The sequence below is a fragment of the Sceloporus occidentalis genome, unplaced genomic scaffold (genome assembly GCF_023333645.1).
Source record: "Sceloporus occidentalis isolate IW3139 unplaced genomic scaffold, rSceOcc1.0.p SCAF_5, whole genome shotgun sequence".
In the NCBI taxonomy this organism is placed as follows: Eukaryota; Metazoa; Chordata; class Lepidosauria; order Squamata; family Phrynosomatidae; genus Sceloporus; species Sceloporus occidentalis.
In genome coordinates this window covers 56001828-56023176 of record NW_028316985.1, presented here as the reverse complement: position 1 = coordinate 56023176, position 21349 = coordinate 56001828, and the positions used below count along the sequence as shown (strand labels likewise).

General features: G+C 39.1%; 1 protein-coding gene across 1 annotated transcript in view; it reads left to right on the top strand.

Moving 5' to 3' along the window:
- The window catches only part of MYRFL (myelin regulatory factor like), a 53354-nt gene continuing 32005 nt past the window's right edge, over positions 1-21349 (top strand). The window contains exons 1-10 of the mRNA XM_089524130.1: positions 1-46; positions 2785-2878; positions 4241-4308; positions 4477-4666; positions 6257-6345; positions 11675-11825; positions 15880-16075; positions 18025-18101; positions 20102-20212; positions 20938-21028. Of these exons, the coding sequence (XP_089380256.1) occupies positions 1-46; positions 2785-2878; positions 4241-4308; positions 4477-4666; positions 6257-6345; positions 11675-11825; positions 15880-16075; positions 18025-18101; positions 20102-20212; positions 20938-21028 (1113 nt within the window). The remainder of the gene's footprint in view (positions 47-2784; positions 2879-4240; positions 4309-4476; positions 4667-6256; positions 6346-11674; positions 11826-15879; positions 16076-18024; positions 18102-20101; positions 20213-20937; positions 21029-21349) is intronic.

The window sequence follows — 21349 nt, the reverse complement described above, 5'->3', positions numbered from 1 at the left end:
ATGGACGTGGTGGATGAAAATGAGGCCTTGCAGCAGTTCTTTGCAGGTAAGAGACTGCTGGTTAAGGAAGGAGAGCTTTTGGTTGGTGCCACTGCAGTTGGTTTCCTTTTGTTTTGTCTCATTGTCTCCTTGCTCCTTCCTTCTGAAAGATGAATCAAGCTGAGCATATCTTGCCCTGCTCTTCTGCTGGTGACGTTGTTAGGCACTTGACTGGATACTAAAATACCAAATGTATGTCCTGTCTTTTTCCTTTAAGAAGAACCAGTGTGGCATAGCAGTAGAGTGTTTTACTACAACTCCAGAGACAAGGGTTTGATTGTTCACTTGACCATGGAAACCCACTGGGTGACCTTGTTCAAGTCACACACTCTCAGCCCCAGAAAACCCCATGATAGGTTTGCCTCAGGGTCGCTATAAGTAAGAAATGATGAGGGTACACAACAACAACTTCAAGGAATTTGAAAGTAACTTAGCTTTTATGTTATGGATGTTAGGGTGACACACAGACCATAGAAACAGTTTAACCTAATAAAGGCCAAAGATGAAAGTACTGGGCATTCATAAAAGTGGCTGTATTTTCTGGACATCTACACAGTGCCATCATCTATTTGTAAGCCTCACATCTTTTCTCAATGCTGCTGCTTTCCCTTTTCTTGTAGCATGAAATCCAACTTTTTAAAAGAGTAATCCAGTGTTTACAAGTATACGTGTCCTTAGCATTACTCTTTTTGAGCAGTGACGAATCAGGTAGGTGAACCTATCTTCAGCAATCTTTAGCTGTCAGCACACATTCAATATAGCCCTTTGAAGTAGGTGTCATTTTTGTCATCTCATAGGAGCTAGTGTTGTGTAGTGGTTTGACTAGGACTTTGGAGTCCAGGGTTCAAATCCTGACCCAGCCAGCAAACCCAATGGGTGTCCTTGGGCAAGTCACACTCTCACAGCCTCAGAGGAAGGCAAAGGCAACCACCCCTTTGAACAAATCTTTTCAGGAAAATCTGGTGATAGTATCTCCTTAGGGTGGTCATAATTTAGTTGCACACTTGGTAACTACAAATGTGTTCTTGTAAGTCAAGGATAAAAATGCTGAGGCAGTGCCAGATAAACCTCTTGTGGAAAATGGTATTCCAGAGCTGATGGTGTACATGCTTGTGTGGTGCAACCCTGTGAGATAGCTTTGGCTGAGACTAGGTGATTGGTGTAATGCCATCAGATGAGTTCCAGTGAATCTGACTGTCTATTCATATCTATATTTTAATCAGGATGCCTATACCTTCAAGTGATGAATTGATCCACATTTGCCATTAAAGAATAACCAAGCCTACAATAAGATATTTGCATATATTTTTTAGAAAAGCTATTATATGCAAATTATTTAAATTGACAATGTTAAAGAAGACAATAAACTTATTGTTCAGCCTGGTAAGAGAATCTACATTTCTTTTCCACAGTCTTACAACATTCCTGTTAAACATCCTGAAATTTATATACAATCTATTGTACATTAGCTTACTAACATTGGAGCTGTACTGTACAGTCAGCTTTCTGTATCCATGGATTCAAAAATTCATGGCTTGGTAAAAAAATAAATAAATCCAAAATAGCAAACCTTGATTCTGCCCTTTTATACAAGGGACATCATTTTACTATGCCAATGTATATAATGAGACATTAGCATCCACAGATTTCTGGTATCTATGTGGAATCCTGGAAGCAAAGCCAAGCAGACACCAAGGGGCCCACTGTACTTCAGTAGGCTATTTTACACTGTGGACTTGACTTCTTCTTCATCACTACCTTAAACTGGCAACGTATGCATCTTCAAAATATGATTAAGAAGATGCCAGCCACAGATGCTTGCGAAATGTCAGGAAGAAAATCTTCTAGAACGTAGCCACATAGCCCAAAATAACCCACAAAAAACTATGTGATTAAGAAAGTTCTATATCTGGGAACCCTCCTAATTTTTTACTTGTGTGTAGCCCTAAACTTCAGCACCAATTGCCCTCATGCCAAGAAGGAGTAGTGGAGAGAATGGATATGGAGTTCAAGGAAGAGGTTTGTTGTTATGAATAAGAGACCGCTAAGTCACCCTGCTATCAACAGCCCTGCTGAGGCCTTGAAAATTCAGGGTCTATCCACCTGTAATATGGGCTCCTTATCCTACTGTCTTCTACCTTGCCAAATATTATTATTTTTCTAGCGAGTGATGACTTCCCATGACATGGCCAAGGTACAACAGTCTCAGTCTCAGCAGCAATATTTCTGTGTGTGTGTGTGTGTGTGTGTGTGTGTGTGTGAGAGAGAGAGAGAGAGAGAGAGAGAGAGAGAGAGAGGCTGGTGGGGGATCTCTCAGAAACAACCGCGGTGGCACCAATTTTTGTTGTTGTGTGCCTTCCAAGTCAATTCTGACTTATGGTGAACCTAAGGCAAACCTATCATGGGGGTTTCTTGGCAAGATTTATTCAGAGGAAGTTTGCCATTGCCTTCCCTGAGGCTGAGAGTATGTAACTTGCCCAAGGTTACCCAGTGGGTTTCATGGCCAAGCTGGGAATTGAACCCTGTTTTCCAGAGTTGTTCTGGACTACTTGTGGTGTTGCCCAGGTCTGGCAAAGAGCACACCACAATATTGTACATGGCAAATTATTTCATAGTGATGTGACTTTGAAGTTAAGCAATGGTTGGCTGCCAAATGGGAAATTGTCCTTTGCCATTTTCAATTTAAAACTGAAATTTGAAACTTATATGTTCTGGGGAACTCAATTCTTAGTTTTAAATCTGAAGGGCAAGATGTGCATGGAGCTCTGGAGAATGCAATGATGGACACACACATGCTGGAAGAGTTCATAGACTGTGACCTGGAGTTATCTGGAAAACTGTAAGTATGGGATATTATTTGGAAGCCTGTAAGTAAGCACACCATCCTCCTCAGCATTTTTCTTTACTTTCAGCTATTATAATTGCATATAGGACATCCCAACATAATATCCCATTACAGGTATACGTCAGTTAACAACGCAGATATCTTCCTGTGTATTCCTTCTTTAACAGAAAATCTGGCACCAGAGGCAGAAATAACATGGTACCAGGGAAGCCTTGCCTATGTGAATAAAAACATTTGAATCTTCTAGAGAGACCCTTGATGGCTTCTTCCAAAATGCATCCAGGGATGACCTTTTCTTTGTCCAGCCTTCACTTTTCTTATGATTTCCATTTTAGTGGCCAAACCTCTAGACTCAGTGTTGCCAATCTGGTGACTTTCACACCAAAATGGGTACTTTTCAGAGCCTTTGGTGTAATTTTGGTGATTGGTTTTAATGGTAATTTTGAGAGTTGAAATAAGTATTTGGTGAGATGGGAGGGATTTGGTGAGTTTTGGCCAAACGTCTGGGGAATTATCTTCGAGGCTTGTTGGCAACACTGCTAGTGAGGCAGGTCTAGATGTTTCCTCCTTTCTCTGTTCACACAGGCTCAGTAAAGGATTATTGAGGCAGCTGCTCTTTATCTTGCATTTTCTAGGCAGGCACACTCATTTATAGTAGGCCTGGCTAGAGCGGTATCCCATTCTTTCCCAGATCAAGCTTTATTGCATTGTTTACTGTAGACACATTATTGGAACTGGACACCAAAGTCTGTATTTTTTCAGTCTTTCTTCATCATTCTCTCAGTGCTGGTGCTGCTAAAAACCTTCCAGAGGGTTCTGGTGCCATAACAAACTACAAATCCCAGGATTCCACAGGATGAAGCCATGACAATTAAAGCAGTATGAAAAGGCATTAATTCTACAGTGAGATTTGCCTATACTAAAATAAACTAACAACTTGTGCTTTTTTGAAAACATGTTTTTCAAAAAAGAGCAACTCTTTCTTAATGTCCAGGTGTTTAGTACCACAACTTCCAGCAGGTCACTAGAGTGAAAAATAGGCTCTTGTGCTTTCAATGGTTGTATAGACGAGTAAATTTTAGCAGCCGTTGCTTGTCACAAAACCAGGTAACACAACCAACCCTTGCTGAAATTCTCTCTTTTGTACAACCATTAAAGATATGAGAGCCCAAGTTAGTTTTACAAGGTCTTTAGCCTTCTCTGTCTTTTGTGACTCACAAAACTACAAATCCCAGGATTCTGTAGGAAGGAGCCATGGCAGTTGAAATGGTATCAAACTGGATTATTTCTACAATGTAAATTCACCTCTAGTTACATAACACTGCAAAAATTACATTTCTGTAACTCCACTTCCAGGCAAAACAACCTACTTGATTCCCCACCAGATTCAGGATCAGAGCCATATTCACCACCACAATCCAAAGGTTGGTTGGTTGTGTTCTAATTTCTTGGCATTTGGGGTGTGATTTATTTTAATGTTTGTATCAAATAACAAACCTGGATTCACCTCCCCCCCCCCCCCCCCCAATTCAGTTGCATCTTATGATACTTCATGCTCTACTGGTCTGTGGCATCCACTTTCTTTTTCATAGGACTGGCTAATAAGCATCCTGGCTATTTTTTGGAGGCTGCTTCTAGGATGAACCTGAATGGACAAGTCTGTCCTGCTTACCAGGACTGTACTCTGAAGACTGGAAATGCCATCACTTCCTGGGCTAACTCTACATCTGCAAACAGCCTTGGCTCACATGGTGCCTCGCTTAGAGCCCCTTTCAACCCTAGGTAATGTATAATTTTTGTTTTGTTTTAAAAGAAGAAAGAAGGTGTTGGGATTACTACTAAAAGTCGTAATATTAAAAATAGATACAATGTAAATCCCAGAAATTGGAAGCCACAGGGAGACCAAAAACAGTCATGGTGCTCTTGGCCCTCTCCAACCAGGTAGCTCCCAATGCACTGGACTACAACTCACATCATCCCAGACAGTGCAGTTGATCTTCAGGGATAATAGGAATTTTAGTCCAGAAAGCACATGGAAGGCACCATTTAGACAAGGATTAATTTACTGTGACCCTGAACTTTATTTTTGGTGGCAAGAGTCTACTTTAGCCCATGAATGATGTTAATGGACCCGAGGATGGTGTCCTGTCTCCATATCTCCACACGGTGGCAGCATTTAAATATGTAACAGCTCACTCTTATGCATGTGGCTTATTCAGAAGTAAGTTTAATTGCATTAAGTAGAACTTTCTTGCAACCAAACATAAATAATAAATAATATTTTTTAATTTATATCCTGCCTCTTTGTCCAAGACAACCGGGGCGGTTTACAAGTTAAAATTGTGCAATCCCAAATCCCAGTATCCCCGCTCCAAAATAACAATTAAACAAGAAGAAACTCTTCTAGAACATGGCCACATAGCCCGAAAAACCCACAAAAAACTATGGATGCTGGCCATGCAAGCCTTCGACTTAACAATTAAACAATTCACAATTTAAAACATACTTTAAAATAAACAACTCAATCAATGGCGATAGTAGATTGAGAGGGATAATAGGTTCCGATTTTTGGTGGCTGGTATCTATTCAGGAAAGGCCGAATTATAGTCTTTCTCACTTTTTAGGATTTAAATACAGATTGCCTTAAAAAAATATGATGCTCCATTTCCCATTTTAGGGCCTCAGTTCTATTCAAGCTGGTTGTCTATTGCTTCATCTGTCCCTTTTTCTCCAGGGTGCTGCTGCCAGCTGAGGTCTTTATTGTGGAATTACTCTGCCTCATTCACAAATTTGTAACCCTCCTGTGTTTTCCCACCATTTGCTCTTTTCCTTTAACACTGAAAATTCATTAAGGAGAGAAAGATGAGAAAATGACTGCTCATTAGGATTGACAATGAGACTCAGCATGGCATAGTGGTTTGAGAGTTGGACTACAACTCTGGAGACCAGGGTTCATTTTCCAGCTTGGCCATGGAAATCCACTGGGTGACCTTGGACAGGTTACACTCTCTCAGCCTCAGGGAAAGGCAATATCAAGCCTCCACCAGACAGATCTTGCCAAGAAAACCCCGTGATAGTGTGAAGTTGTCTAACTAAAAAGATTGCATGTACAGCACTGTGTAAATTTACAGCGCTTCATAAATAAAGGTTAATAATAATAATAATAATAATAATGATGTTAGGATTAATTTGAGTATGTTAGAGTATGTATTTTTAAAGACGTTCATTTATGTGTTATGTGTTATGAATGTTATGAACTTTTTGTGCCAAGGATGCTATGAATGATGTGTTTTTGTGACCAATAAAATTTAGATTTTTTTTGGTAAAATTGTAATCATATTTTAATAATTGATAACCATCTGTTCCCCACAGCCTTTCCTTGACATCCAAAAAGAGGAAGCACTCTGAGATGTTGGAGGACTCTCTAGAATTTCTAACGTGGTCTGGAGATGTTGGGCAAAGTAAGTAAAAATGAAGAGGAGAGAAGTCACCCTTCAGTGTTAATATACAAAATTCACCTCATTTTCCTACACAGTCAGTCCTCCATATCTATGGATTCTGCATCCATGGATTCAACCATTCATGGCTTGAAAATATGTATTTTTAATTTTTTTTAAAGACAAACCTTGTTTTTGCTATTTTATATAAGGGACACTGTTTTACTATGCTATTATATATAATAGGTCATGAACATCCATGGATTTTGGTATCCATAGGGGCTCCTGGAGCCAAACCTCAGCAGATACCAAGGGCCCACTGTATTTGATAGTTAAAAATAACAGTATAGTGGATTTAGAAGATGTCTAAAAAGCACAACACATACTGCCTTGAGGCAAGATTCTGTCTGTCTGTCTGTCTGTCTGTCTATCTCTGGATTATCATTTGCCATTGCTGAGGTACCTGTATGACCAAGCTTTGATATACAAGGTGATTAAAAAAGAATGGCACAAAATCAAATAAGAACAGCTTTACTTTCACAACATTCTTTTTGAATCACCTGGTATTTGTTGATTTAATTTTGATTTGCAATTGCTCTGTACCATTTGTTGAAAAAGAGAGTTAAATTGTCATCTGTTCTTTGTCCAAGGGACTTCTTCACCTGGCTGGCACACATAGAGCCATAAAACAGGACGTGATTAGCTTCAGTCACTTTCTTCATTGCAAACATATAATATGGAATGTCACAGTGAGAGTGATCTTGTGGTTTGAGTCATAATTGTTGCTGTGTGCCTTCAAATTGCTTCCAATTTATGGTGACCCTCTGGAACCCACTGGGTGATCCTAGGCAAATCACACTGTTTCAGCCTCAAAGAAACTTCCCAAGAAAACCCAATGATTGGTTCACCTTATGGTCACCATAAATTGGAAAGTATTTGAAGACACACACACACATACACACCCCAACAACAAGGCAATCTTATCATGGGCTTTTCTTGTTCAGAAGGGGTTTGCTTTTGCCTTTGCCTTTGCCAGAGGCCGAGAGAATGTGATTTGCCCAAGGTCACCCAATGGGTTTCCATGATCAAGCAGGGATTTGAATCCTGTTCTCCAGAGTCCTAGTTCAGTGTTCAAACCACTACACCATACCAGTTTATGACTTTAGAAGAACAGAGTTCAAATTCCCACTTGGCTACAGAAACCCACTGAGTTTGTGGTTGGGCACCAAGATATTAATTTTGGCCACCAACAACAAGCTCATCATATCTTCACAGAAGATATTTCTTGTTGGTTTGGACCATATTTCCACTCTGGTCCAAACAGATTATGCAGCAATGCTTGTTTCCCCCATTTGTGTCTTGGCTGTTCCTTTGCTGCACAGTGCCCTCGAAGCAATCTGCAGGAAAGGGAGCAGGGGAGGGAGATGCTTCATATTTCATCATTTTGCTGCTTCTCCTTTGTGTCTGGTGGCTAGCCAAACTCTTCATTTACAAACTGAACAAAGAATTTGCAATCGAAAAGAGGGTTAAAGTGGACCTTGGAAAAAGTTACTTTCCTTGACTATGACTCTCAGAGCAGTGACTGTGACCATGTTGGTTGAGGGATTCTGGGAGTTATAACTCCTCCATCTAAAATGTCCCCAAGCTCAGGGTTAAAGTGTATAGAGACGGAAACATTTTCATAGGGCAAGCAGTGGGTATTAGTATTGCCTGGTCAGGACTATCATAGGCCCTGAGATTTTAGTGCCAAAAGTTAGGTCTGAGTGTCAAAAGTTGGTTCTCATTGGGGTCACCCTCTTTAGGGTGTCACCAGGTGTGGTCCACTTGTGATGCCCTTGGCCCATGCTTGTGCTATTAAGCTTGATACTTTAAGTATCTATCAGTTTCACAGAGTATCCAATTAAAATAAATAACACTATGTCTATATATTTGACTGACTGACTGACTCATATTCCATTTTTCTCCCACAATGGGACTCAAAGAGGGTTACAATACAGTCATCCTACATATCCACAGATTCCTTATCCATCAGTTCAAAGATCCATGGCTTGAAAATAATTTTAAAGTTATAAATTTCATAAAGCAAACCTTGATTTTGCCATTTTGTTTAAGGGACACCATTTTACCACGCCATTGCATTTAATGGGATTTGAGCATTCATGAATTTTGGTATCCACGGAGGATCCTGGAACCAAACACCAGCAGATACCAAGGGCCCACTGTATATATTTAAACAAAGTACTGTATATACTCGTGTACAAATCAACCTCATGTATAAGTTGAGGGAAGGTTTCAGGGTCAAAATCATGGATTTTGATATGAGCTCATGAATAAGTCGAGGGCAAAGCTTAGGGGGCTATAATTAAGGATGGAAAGGAAAAAATACCACTTCCTCCTTCTCCTTCTCTGGACCTCTTCTGACCACCTAACAACACTTCCTAGGTGCTGGAGGAGAGGTTTTAACACGGATTGAAAAGGGAAGCAAGTGGTGTTAAATGACATATTTCTTTCATGGGAAGAAGAGGCTTGCAAATTGGACTGGGAATCTCTTACACACACACACACACAGACAGAAAAACACATGCCTTGTCAAGGGTATCTTGGACAAAGAACAGCACTTTGAACATGTCCAGTCGTACTATAAAATTAGGCTCCTAGTCCTAGGTCTTCTGGTGCCTAATCTTTGTGCCTTGTGTTGGTGTCAAATAAACTTAAATGCAAGAATGACATGAACTCCTTTGCAAACATATACAGTTGCAGTGTTTGCTGATCTCTCTGTACTTTCTGAGCTGCAGTGATGCTGTGAAGTTATTCTCTCTCCCATCTCATAATCCCTTGGGCCATGGGAAGCTTTTCAGTTTTGCTGTTCAAAGTGGACCACAATCACTGTGGATCTATCTGACGTATTTTAAAGCAATATGCCCAGAGGCCTGGCATAGTTTTCATTACAAAGTAGAGAAGGGGAACATGTGACACTCCAGAGATTTTTGGACTGCAGTTACCACCAGCTATTATAGCTAACAATGAGAGATGATGAAAGTTGCAGTCCAACAACACCTGAAGGGCCACAGTTTTCCCACCCCTAGTCTAAAGCATTATTTATTTATTTTATTTTATTTTATTTTATTTAGTTTTGATGAACAGAACATTTTAAATTCAAGGATGTGGAATGTGTGGCCCTTTAGATATTGTTGGGCTGGCTCTCTCATCCTCACTTATTGGTGATAGCTAGTACTTACAGGAGTTGCAAATCATAGTAACATACGGATGGTTGTACAATACCACATCTCTTGTTTAGACATGCAGTTTTTCATTGAGAGAAGGGCAGTCATTCTTTTGCTCACCCTCAAGTGCTGTCCATATTTGAAGAACTAGAATTTGGTATCAATTGATTATAAAACCCTGAATGTCTGTTGACTGGACAGTGGGTGCGGTTAGTGAAAGTGCAGGAGAGGGAGCTGTCAGCCTCACTATCGTTCAGGCTGCATTTGATTTTGCCTCAGTGAACACTTACTGATGCCTCTGAGGAACCTTTGACTGTGCGTTTGCCCTGTCTCTACCATGAATTTTTAATAGTGAATCCAGATGTCTCAATCTTTCATGTAATTTTCTCACTGCTTCTTCTGGCGCCTCTCTCACCTTACCTCAGAAAATCTGTTAAGGAGGGAAAGGTAGTCTAGCTGCACAATGTCTTTTAATAGTGTTTTAATCAGGGGCATCACCAGGGAGGTATGGTGATGGAGGATGCACTGGTGACATCCTAATTGGGGTGACACCACCGCTCACCAAACATTGAAGGTGTGGAATGAGGTGAAGCTCAGGGAGTGGAGAATGGAGGCACTACCTCACAGTCACCATCAGCAAGTGAGGAGAGCATGTTCTCAGCCCACTGAGCCTTGGTGGCCATGGGCTCCTTCCTTTCTTCTGCATTCCTTTTACAACTGGCCAGCATCCCTGATAGATTTAAATGAAATTGATATAGACCACATGAATGTGATATAGAGCAAATGAAATAAAAATAATCATAGTGGCACACACAGCTTGAAAATAAAGTTATAAGTGCTGTAGTTTGCTGGGAAATGTGGAGGGAAGTAGAAAGAGAGGAAGGCTGCATGTTAGATGAATGGACTTTATTAAGGAAGTCACAGGTATGAGTTTTCAGGAACTAAGCAGAACAGCGGAGGACAGGGAGTCTTGGAGATGGCTCATCCACAGGGTCGCCATGGGTTGAGATCGTCTTGAGGGTGGTTAACAACAACAAAAATTCTCTTTACCTGTACTTTATTGCTTTTGCTTTCTTTCTTTTTTAAATGAGGGCATATCAGAGTCAAATCTCAAAAGTCACATAAGGAGCAGGGCTAAATTTACTTTATAACTGTATATTTTTTAGACTGTAAGCCTGAGGGCAGGGAACCGTCTAACTAAAAGATTGTTATGTCCAGCACTGTGTAAATTTACAGCGCTTTATAAATAAAGGTTAATAATAATAATAATAATAATAATAATAATAATAATAATATACTGTATAACAAGCCATAGTTTTCTTGTCACCTTTAAAAGTTACTTTTTAAAAAAGTATTAGGAATTTTATAAATGTTATGCCGTTCTTTGATCGATTCTACACTTCATTTTAAAAAGCAAACAAAATGTAAGTGATGCAATGAGAAACCCAATTATCTACTTTTTATAAAGCACTGTATCAAGTAATAACAATTACTTTTAAATTACTCTAATGGAAACAAACTACTATTAAAAAGCAATGTTTCAAGTCTGAAAATTCCATAGATTTTCACATTCATGTGGCATGAAAAATTTTCACATTTATGTAGTCTGAAAAAATACACAAAGTTCTGATGTTCTTAAAATCTAATGTTTGCATTAAAGATCTCATTATCCTGATCCTATGTGCTGAAGATCTAGCAAAACTGTGAGGAAGAGCAGAAGCTCATTCACACGAAACAATTACACCACCCTAATTTTAGTTTATCATGGTTTGATCATGTGGAATTGTGAGGTTTGTAGTTTTGTGAGGCACTGGAGTGCTCCAGCTGAGGAGTATAAACACTCCTTTCTAAACTACCAATACCATAATTCTATAGAATGGAATCAAGGCAGTTAAAGTGGCATAACAACACTATAATTGTGTAGTGTGAATGGGCCACAGGTAGTAGTGTAAGAACAGTTCCCTCCTCCAATCTCAGCTATATTTTAACACCTTATTTGTTTAACAAGTAGCATTATACTTCTAGGCAGACTCAGTTTCAGAACCAACAAACCGGACACCACCACTTTGACAAGTGAACTTATTTCTTTGCAGTGCCTATTAAAAGTTTTTCTTCTGATTTCTTTCCAGTGCCCATTAAAGATTTTTCTTCTGACATGCAAGATTATGACTGTGATAAACAGAGTGTGGGGCCTGTTGAAAAATGCTGTCAGTCCCTCACATGGCAGCCATATCAAAAGTCTTCCTGGAGCAGCCTGTTTAATCATAGTTATGAAAAACTGTAAGTGTCAGTCAACATCTAGCTCTTTCATTTTGGTGCTCAAGTCTCTATGGAGGGATTTGGGAACAAGTCACACAATAATTTGTCTAAACAATAAAGTTGAATGTATGATGTTTCTACTATAAATTTATTCCTTTCTGGGGGTCTTGAAAACATAGAAATGAGTCAGGGAGCTAACATAGTCATAGATGGCACCCTCACAAAGGTCATGGTTCTCTGGGTCCTTTGGCGGTGTTCCCAGGTAAACAGAGCCAAAGAGATTTAGTATGGCTCTATCAATCTACTTAGTGGGCTGTCCTTTTTATATGTTCCCTGCTTGCTCACTATGGAGGAGGAATTTCTCTTCATTTTGAATGAAAAGAAAGTGGGGCCAGAATGCATTCACGTGAATTCACTAGTTCAGCGAATTTACATGAATTCGAATTGCATTTGAACTGATATCCCATTGCCCGAAAATAGCTTGCCATTGTCCGAAATTGCGTGTGGTCGTCTATCACGCAATAAGGTTAAACTCCATGATTGCATTCTGATTGCCATTGGATTATACTTCCAATTTCCCTTGTCTGATAAACTCCTATGTCTGGATACACTCCAGTATTTCACAGATGAAAATTGGGACATGTGCAACGACTTAGGGAGCTGGGGATGTTTAGCCTGGAAAAGAGAAGGCTAAGAGGTGATATGATAGCCCTGTTTAAATACTTGAAGGGATGTCATATTGAGGAGGGATCTAGCTTGTTTTCTGTTGCTTCAGAGACTAGGACCCGAAGCAACGGATGCAAGCTGCAGGAAAAGAGATTCCACCTCAACATTAGGAGGAACTTCCTGATAGTAAGGGCTGTTCGACAGTGGAACACACTTCCTCAGAGTGTAATGGAGTCTCCTTCTTTGGAGGTCTTTAAACAGAGGCTGGATGGTTATTTGCCGGGATGCTTTGATTGAGAGTTCCTGCATGGCAGGAGGTTGGACTGGATGGCCCTTGTGGTCTCTTCCAACTCTATGATTCTCTGATTCTAGGCAATATCAGAGTGTGGTCAAGATGCCAAAAGGTATTAATGAGGAAGAACAAACATGCCAGAAGAGACATCAGAAGTTTGCTTTTGCCTGAGCCTGCTGAGATGGGCAAGATTGTATCTCTTCCTCAGTTCCAGAATCTTTTGAACTTCAGCTCCACAGTCCTTTACCATTGATCATGCAGGGCAGGACTGATCAAGGTTGTAGCCCAAAATGTCTGGAGGACCTAGAATAGAACAATGTCCTTGAAGACAGAGTTTGTGTTATAAATGGGACCTGAAGCATGCCCAGCAATATCAGAGTTTGTAGCAACTTTTAGGCCAAACATTCTGCAACACTTGGGGCAAATAATCAGTACATGGCTCATAACTGCTGTGACCAAAGAGTAGATGTGCACATCATTATACACTTATGGTACTGCCTTCTTCTTCTTCTTCTTCTTCTTCTTCTTCTTCTTCTTCTTCTTCTTCTTCTTCTTCATCTGCACTGGAATGTTTTTGAGCATTTCCCTGTTGTAATTTTTGTTCATTTTTTCTTTAATATAGAGATCTTATTATAGAAAGATATGAGGCCAGGGAGGAATCACTTAAATGTAAATGTTATGGGGATATAAATGAATTAATTTAATTTAAAAAGGCAATAAAGACATTAAAAGAATTAAATATTTACAGTAATGAATACACCGTTTATACTGTCTGAAACTTTGGTGTCCAAAAGAAGACACATTTCTTCAACCGTAAACAGAATAGGACTGGAGCTTGGAAGTTATTGCTCTTTAATATAAAGAAAAAAAATCCTTGATTGTATAACTAGTTAAAAGCAGAGCTTTTTATGATGATCTACAAATTCAGACAGAAGCAAATGAAATTGCCATTTTATGAACCAGGTTTTTGTTTGGTGTACTAAACTCTCATGAAGAAAGTGGTTCTCAAAGGAACCATTGGCTGTTTATATATAATCCTGAGACACCAAAAAGTTGATATAAATCTTTCCTAAAGTCTATACATTGAACCTTTCTAAACTCTAATGTCTGATTGAAAAGATGTGTACTGAAGAGCTGCCTTTTTTGGCCTATGCAGAGAGACAGATTACCATGGTGTCCTGTGACAAGAGATCATTGTTCGTTCTTTTGATGATGAACAAAATGACTCTGTACGATGAAGACTTGAAGTGTTGTGCTACAGCTTGGGCAATGATGTATTGCTTACTCAAACAGAGAGGCATGATTGACTAGACCTCTAATTCACTGCTTCTTTTTAGGAGATCTTTGACACCTTTGCCCCGAACAGAAGAGCAGAAAATAAGCAAAGTAGACTTTGCTTCTGTTTCAAGTTTACTTATGTAATAGTAGCAATCCTCATGGCGTATTTGCAAATGTCAATAACTGGGCACATTTTTGTGCGAAAAAAGTTCTACATATATTCCTAAATCTACCATGGATGTTGGAAGAATGAATGCTCAAAGAAGCTTCCTTATTCATGTATATGTATTTATGTGACAATATTTACAATATAGCCTCTGTCATTTATGGCTGAGTGGTCATCTACTGCAGGAATGAAATGGAGTTTGCATATGCTGAGATGACTGGGGACTATTTCCCATGAGTCCCCCAGTAAACATAGGCAATACTTTATGCATTGTTTGCACTGCTGATCCATCTCTGCTATCCTGGGATTTCAATCCATGAAGTCCCTTTTTGGCACTAACCAGCTAATCTCTACTGGTTAGATTTTAAAAGCCACAAAGGCAATGTTGAAGTTCACATTTAATAGCCTGAACTTCTCTCAGCCAGTATTAGCATCCTATCAGCAGTCTGAAGTTATAATCATTCCTGACAAGCAACTGTGATCTAAGACTGGCAGAAGATCTGACCCAGAATTATATTTAATCTGAGACAGAGTTTGGACAGAAAAAAAAGCTTTTTGGATTTCTCCCAGAAGGCCAACCAGATTGGACTGTTCTGGGTGTTTTAGTCCAAAGAAGTAACTTTTCGAAGCTCTAATCTAAAATCCAAACTAAGTGATTTTGCCAGCAACATTTTGAGCAAACACCACATCTGGATTACGAGTTGACCAGACACAAAGGCTTGCTTTCTGTTCTTTTGATTTGGCCATGGTCTAAATGAAGAGGTAAGGGAATTAGACATTTTGTCCCAGTCCTAGATTCTCTCCATTGCAAAACCATATTGCCTCTACCTTTAAAACTACAGCCTTTTTACTCTGTCTCTTCAGCAAAAACTCTTCCCCAAGTCCTGGTTATCACTTGCCTTGACTACATGACTACTTCTCTTTGTTTTTTTTTTTGTTTGTTTGTTTTTTTGGTGGTCTCACCTTTGTCCACTCCACTCACATCAATCATTGTCATCACCATCATTTCCCCTTCAAATTGGTACTTCACCTCTTCTGTGCAAACTACCATGTGTGAACATTAGGGATGGAGTGAATCTGGGGTGTGTGTCCAGGGACTAATTTCTGGCCTCAAAAACACTCTGTGGGCTGCACTAGTTCTACATATTAACTCCCCCCCCCCTCAAAACTGAATGTGACCAGAAGTCCACTAATATTTTTTTTATTTTGAGGATGGGGGAGTTATGGTGATTATGGTACCAAGCCTAATCTCCAATAAATGATTTTGAGTGAATGAATTGGTGACTATAAAGGTTAAAACCAGAAACTTGAACTGAGTCCCAAAACACTTCATAGGCAATGTTTTAGAAAAGGTGTTACATGGTAACGGGACAATGTGCAGTACCATTTCAGGGAGGCACTTTAGGTAATGGGAATCCCCTTCTATGTTTTGCGGTGAATGCTGTGATCTTTACCTCTACAAGTTTAAGAAAGCAAGTATATTTGTTCCTGGGGTACTATATCTATACATTTCTCTTGGTAAGGTAAAGTAGTTCAAGATATTCAAATTTTGAGATATAATTTTTAGATATAATTAATGTCTAAATTATTTAAATAATATATAAAATAGTATTATTTGCTATATCTGAAATATTGTTCCATTCACAGATATTTCTTGGTTCTTGTCTTTGCAGCCCGGATGTGGGATATCACATTGTAACAAACAAAGGATTTAATTTTTCATCAGCAGATGATGCTTTTGTCTGTCAGAAGAAAAACCATTTTCAGATTACAGTCTATATTCGGGTGGTTGGAAATCCAGAATTTGTCAAAACTCACTTGGGGTTGAAGCCTGTGGACATGTTCCATTTAAAAGCTTTTGGTATAAAGGTCTCTGTGTGTCTGTCTTTTCCTTCAATGGTTATGGTTGCATTTGTCTGAGATGGATTCCTATGGAAATGTAGGAAAATTGTGACTTTATCTTTGTGTTAAGGGATTTATTTAAGGGATCTGTAGGATTGATATCACTGGTTAAGTGTTCCATTATATCTGTAATGGTTGCTATAGACTGCTTTGGTATTTTTTGGTTAATTATTCTATGAATTGTGGGTTTTTGAATGTTTTTATCTAACACACACACACACACACACACACACACACACACACAGTATTAATTTTAGTTATAAATATAGTTACCAGTGATCCATTAACATTTGTTTGTTTGTTTGTTTAAACCCTCTTCAGAAATGCTGTCAGAGCGGCCTAAAATTATATAAATTGCACAAATAATAAGTTCCTATATTTCCTTTGACTCTCCAACGATCAGTGAATCTCAGCCTTGCAATAATATTTTAGTATGTTATTCATATTAGTTTTTAAGGGAAGGGGACATAGATCATACATAAGCACTGTTAAAGTCATAGACCAATCTCTGTAGTTGGAAGGAAAACAACTGCAAAGTAATAAATGCCAGTTGCAGATGCACACAGTAACAAAAAACAACAAGAACTGTTTTCAGTGGTATGTCAGTGGTAGAAATGGTTTGGGTTTTTTTAAAGCTAAAGGTTCTAAGTCCAACCTCTGGCATTTCTAGATATGATTGGGAACATCTTTGCTTGGAATCCTAGAGAGCAATTGCCAATCACTGTAGACACAAGGGTGGCAAGGGTGGCCCATGTGGGCCTCCAGGGCTTTTTAAAAGCACCCCCCTCCACGTGCCATCAAAATTTTGTGATGAATTTGGGTGGAAACCACTGGAGGCCATTTAAAACAACAGAACATGCTCCATTCAAAGAAATTTCCACAGTTTACTGATGAAATGCGGCAATGTGGTGGAAAGGATACAGCTCATAGTGGTTTCTAGAGAGACAAAATTGGCCCTCAGACCTGCTGAACACACCTGGGAATAAAAAACACTGAGCTAGACATTGGCTTTGGTGTAAGTCAACTTCCTGTGTTCCTTCCAAATGCATAGATGCTAATACAACGGTTCTCAAACTTGTCTCCATCTTTAAATCTACATGTGCATGTTGACCCCCCCCCCCCCCCCGCTCGAGGTAGTATATAGGATTTTGGCTTTGGAAAAAGCAAAGAAAAAGGATAGGGAGTTTAACTTTGCTCCTTCCAAAAACAGATGAGGGATTTCCCCTTTAGAAAGAGCAAAAGGAAAGGAAAGGAAAGGAAAGGAAAGGAAAGGAAAGGAAAGGAAAGGAAAGGAAAGGGGTTTAATTTTGCTCCTTCCAAAGACAGAAATCTCCAAAGCCACAAGGATTTGCTTGGAAATAGCAAACAGAAAGGAAAGGAGTAACTTTGCTCCAAAACCCCACCAGCTGTGGGATTTTCCCTTTGGAATGAGCAAAAAGGGTTTTAATTTTGCTCCTTCCAAAATGAGAGATGAGGGATTTTGCCTTTGGAAAGAGCAAAAGGAAAGGAAAGGAGTTTAACTTTGCTGTTTTCAAAAACAGAAACCTCACCAGCCATAGGTTTTTGGAAAGAGCAAAGAGAAAGAAGGAGGAACATTGTTCTACCCCTTCCCAAACTGCCAACACACACACACAACTCCCAGCTTCCAAACCCCATCCTAATATTCACTTTCTTCTCTTCCTTTCATTCCCTGCCACTAGTCTGAGCTGAAGGGGATGCTGAAAAAGCATTACAAAGACCTCCCCTCTCTGGAGGGGCAGCAAATCCATGTCTGAATTTGGAACACTCCTTGAGAATGCCATGGTCTCCTGGGGAGGACTGCCCATAGGAGCTAAGGGATAAGCTTCAGGTCTGGACATCTTTTTATACTTAAAAATTCTGTCTGAAAATATTTTTGTTTTTTATTACATGTATAGGTGGATGCTCCCAATCAAGTAATTATTATTGAACAATCTCAGTCTGACCGAAGCAAAAAAAACCTTTCTCCTGTTAAGTAAGTGAAAAAGCATACCATTTCCTTAGCAAATCTGTATGTACATGCCTACATTTCCCCCAGGTTTAAAAAATAAATAGGAATGATGTAAAGGAAAATACAAGAGTAAAAAAGAACAGACTAGACAAAACCATAAATCCTCTCAAAAAAGCTCAGACTTGCTGCAGGTAAGATTCACTCTCAAACCCTCTGTTCATTTGCTGAAATGTATGTTCTGTAAATAACAAGTATGTGCACGAATCAAACCAAACACTTTTTCTCCTGGAAGGCGAGAGTGATTTCCACCCTGGGCCATTTTTTAGTCCCTGACCTCCCAACTTTGCCATCATAAATATCTGACTAACCGTGGACCCTCAGATTCATTCTCATCAACAGCTAGCTCTTTCTGTTTCTAATTTTTACCAACACACAGATGAAACGTTTGCATTTGCCACAGTCTGAGTGAAAATTCAATGGCCTATATTGTGTTGTTAGTCCTAACTAGACTAGAACAATTGAATTGGTGGAATTTTTCTACATGTTGACTCATCATTCAACAGTTGATTGAATAGGTCTATTCTGATTGGGTCCAATCAACACAATACCAGAAAATGTATGCTCCCATAAATGATGTGATGAAGTTGAGATAAATGCAATGATTGGTTCAATTTTTAGTCTTGTTTCATTGTTCACGTTCAGCTCAGCTTTGATTTGACCTTTCCTGATGATAGCTGTAACCCAACACAGATTTTGGTGAGCTAAATTTTTATGATGAATAGTTCCCAATAATGTTTCCTTTCTTAGTAAAAGGTACATATTAACTGTTTATTGAAACTTATAAGTTTATCGCATGGGGCTTGGAGAACGGGAAAGGAGCAGAACGGAAAGGGAATGGAATGGAATGGGGAAAACACCGCTGATGCCGCTGGGAGTCCCCAGTCCGTTCCCCATCTGTCCCAAAGCAGCTAATTTTGAAGAACGATTCTGAACAGTTTTTCAAAACTGGCTGCTCTGGGATGGATGGGGAACAGATTGGGGACTCCCAGCAGCATCAGCGGCATTCTCCCCTTCGATAACATGCGTTTCTCCCCCGTTCCATTCCTTTCCATTCCCTCCTGTTCTGCTCCATTCCCATTCTTCAAGCCCCATGTGATAAACTTATATATTACTATCATAAATTGTTATCTTGATTTTTGAGGAATCTATGCTATTGTTTACATTTTGTTATGCTACTCCTAGTTGAGTTGAGAAATTCTGTTCAGTATATGGATATTGGGATTGTACTTTGGAAAAACCACCTTCCCTATACTGCCTGAAACTTTGAGGCACCTTGTTGTGTTTTTATGATCTTCCTTTCAGAACATGGTGCATGCTCCCTGTACATCTTATTCACAGACAGATTCATTCTTCTATGATACTTCTAGGAGTGTAAATCTAGTAGTAAACAAGCCAGGTGGTGAGTGCTACTTTGGTCAAAGCAAAACAGCACTTTAAAAAGGAAAACACTAAACTTCTGGCCAACAGATTTGAGTGAATAATTGGAAGGCATATACAACAGGGTTCAAAAATGGATGCAGGGGCTTCAAATGGATGCATGTTGTTCAGATTGTAATTAGAGTGTTTTTATAATGATAAAATAGAGTGGCTACTGTTCCAAGCCATAGTGTGGAATGAAATAAACTTTCCTCCTCAGGAGCATTTAAGGTGTGGAAGATGTCAACTGGGTGATGGAAACCAAGAGATAAGGAATTGAGAAAATGAGGTGCAGGCATAGAAGATTTAGGAGTACAATCAATTACAAATGGAAACACAAATTATGAAAATAATTGTTGTAATGCAGAGCAAGTAAAATTTTATCTGGCATCATTCGTGCAATTGATTTGGCATATCTGACCACAAACACAACCTGTAGATGGATGAACATTGAGAGATGCAATGGGAATAGGGATGGTGGGAATAAAGTGGGAAGCAGAATATCAAATCTTAATACTGTGAACTTTTCTTTCTCTTTTTTGATATAGACTCCGTTTACCAGGAGACCAGGTAACTAAGGTAACCATGGCAAGATTGCACTTTAGTGAAACAACAGCAAATAATATGAGAAAGAAAGGAAAGCCTAATCCTGAGCAAAGGTGATTGTGTGACAAAAATCATTTTACCCATTCAAACTATGTCTTTAAGCAGAGGCTGGATGGCTTTCTGTCTGGGATGCTGTGATTGAGATTTCCTGCATGACAGGGGGTTGGACTGGATGGCCCTTGTGGTCTCTTCCAACTCTATGATTTTATGATTCTAGTTCTTAATACATTTAAAACTCTTTCCTAATCTCCTACTCCACCCTTTCCCTCTTATATAAAAATATTTTACCTCAAACCCCACAGTTTACTAACAATATGTTTATGTATCTGTGCTTCAATGAGCTGTCACTATTGGTGATAGCGCTACAATTTCTGTTTTTCTGTTTGGATGAGAAAGAGTTGGCATCAAGATTGGCACAGTCCCCAAATGATTGATTAGTACTGAATATCTAAGATTGGCATGCTAGGCAGGCTAAAATCCTTCTGTAGAGCCTAGATATTTCTAGTATAAAAGAAATATTGAGCTGTACCCATAAATGTATACAGTACAAGAACCTAGATCCATGGAAGGAGGTTGTGGGGAGTCTGTTGTGATCAGTAAATAAAGCAATCTTGATTTAAATGAAATGTAAGTGATGGGCTATAATATGTCTAGGGAGAGCCTTCACAATTTTTAAATTCAGTGCTTACAAAATAAATATAGAACAGTGGACTTCCTTTTGTAGCCTGATCAATGTTTTTTATGAAATGATCTAACTTTTTTAAAAAAATTTTTTTAGATACTTCATGCTAGTGGCTGGATTATATGCTGTCAGTCAAGACCAGTCTTATTTGGTGGCTGCTCATGTCTCAGAAAGGATCATTGTCAGGGTGAGTCCAAGCTAATATTGCTTAATAAAAGAAAGTGGGGGAAGAGAAACACGTATTCCAAACATGAAGGTTATTTCATGACACCTCAGAAGCTGTCTATATTTCCAATACATTTTTTCTGCTGCATTGTATCATTGGGTATCTGAGATTGTCGTTTTCAAAATTTTGTGGGAAAAGCTTCTCTGGTGCTCTTTTCACAATATGTTTTGTCTTTTTAATGTTATGCCTATTTGGCCTTTTGATACAAATAACAGAAGACACATCTATCAATGGTAGATCTTGTGTGCTTCTAGATGAGGCTTTTATTGTGAGTTCACCTTG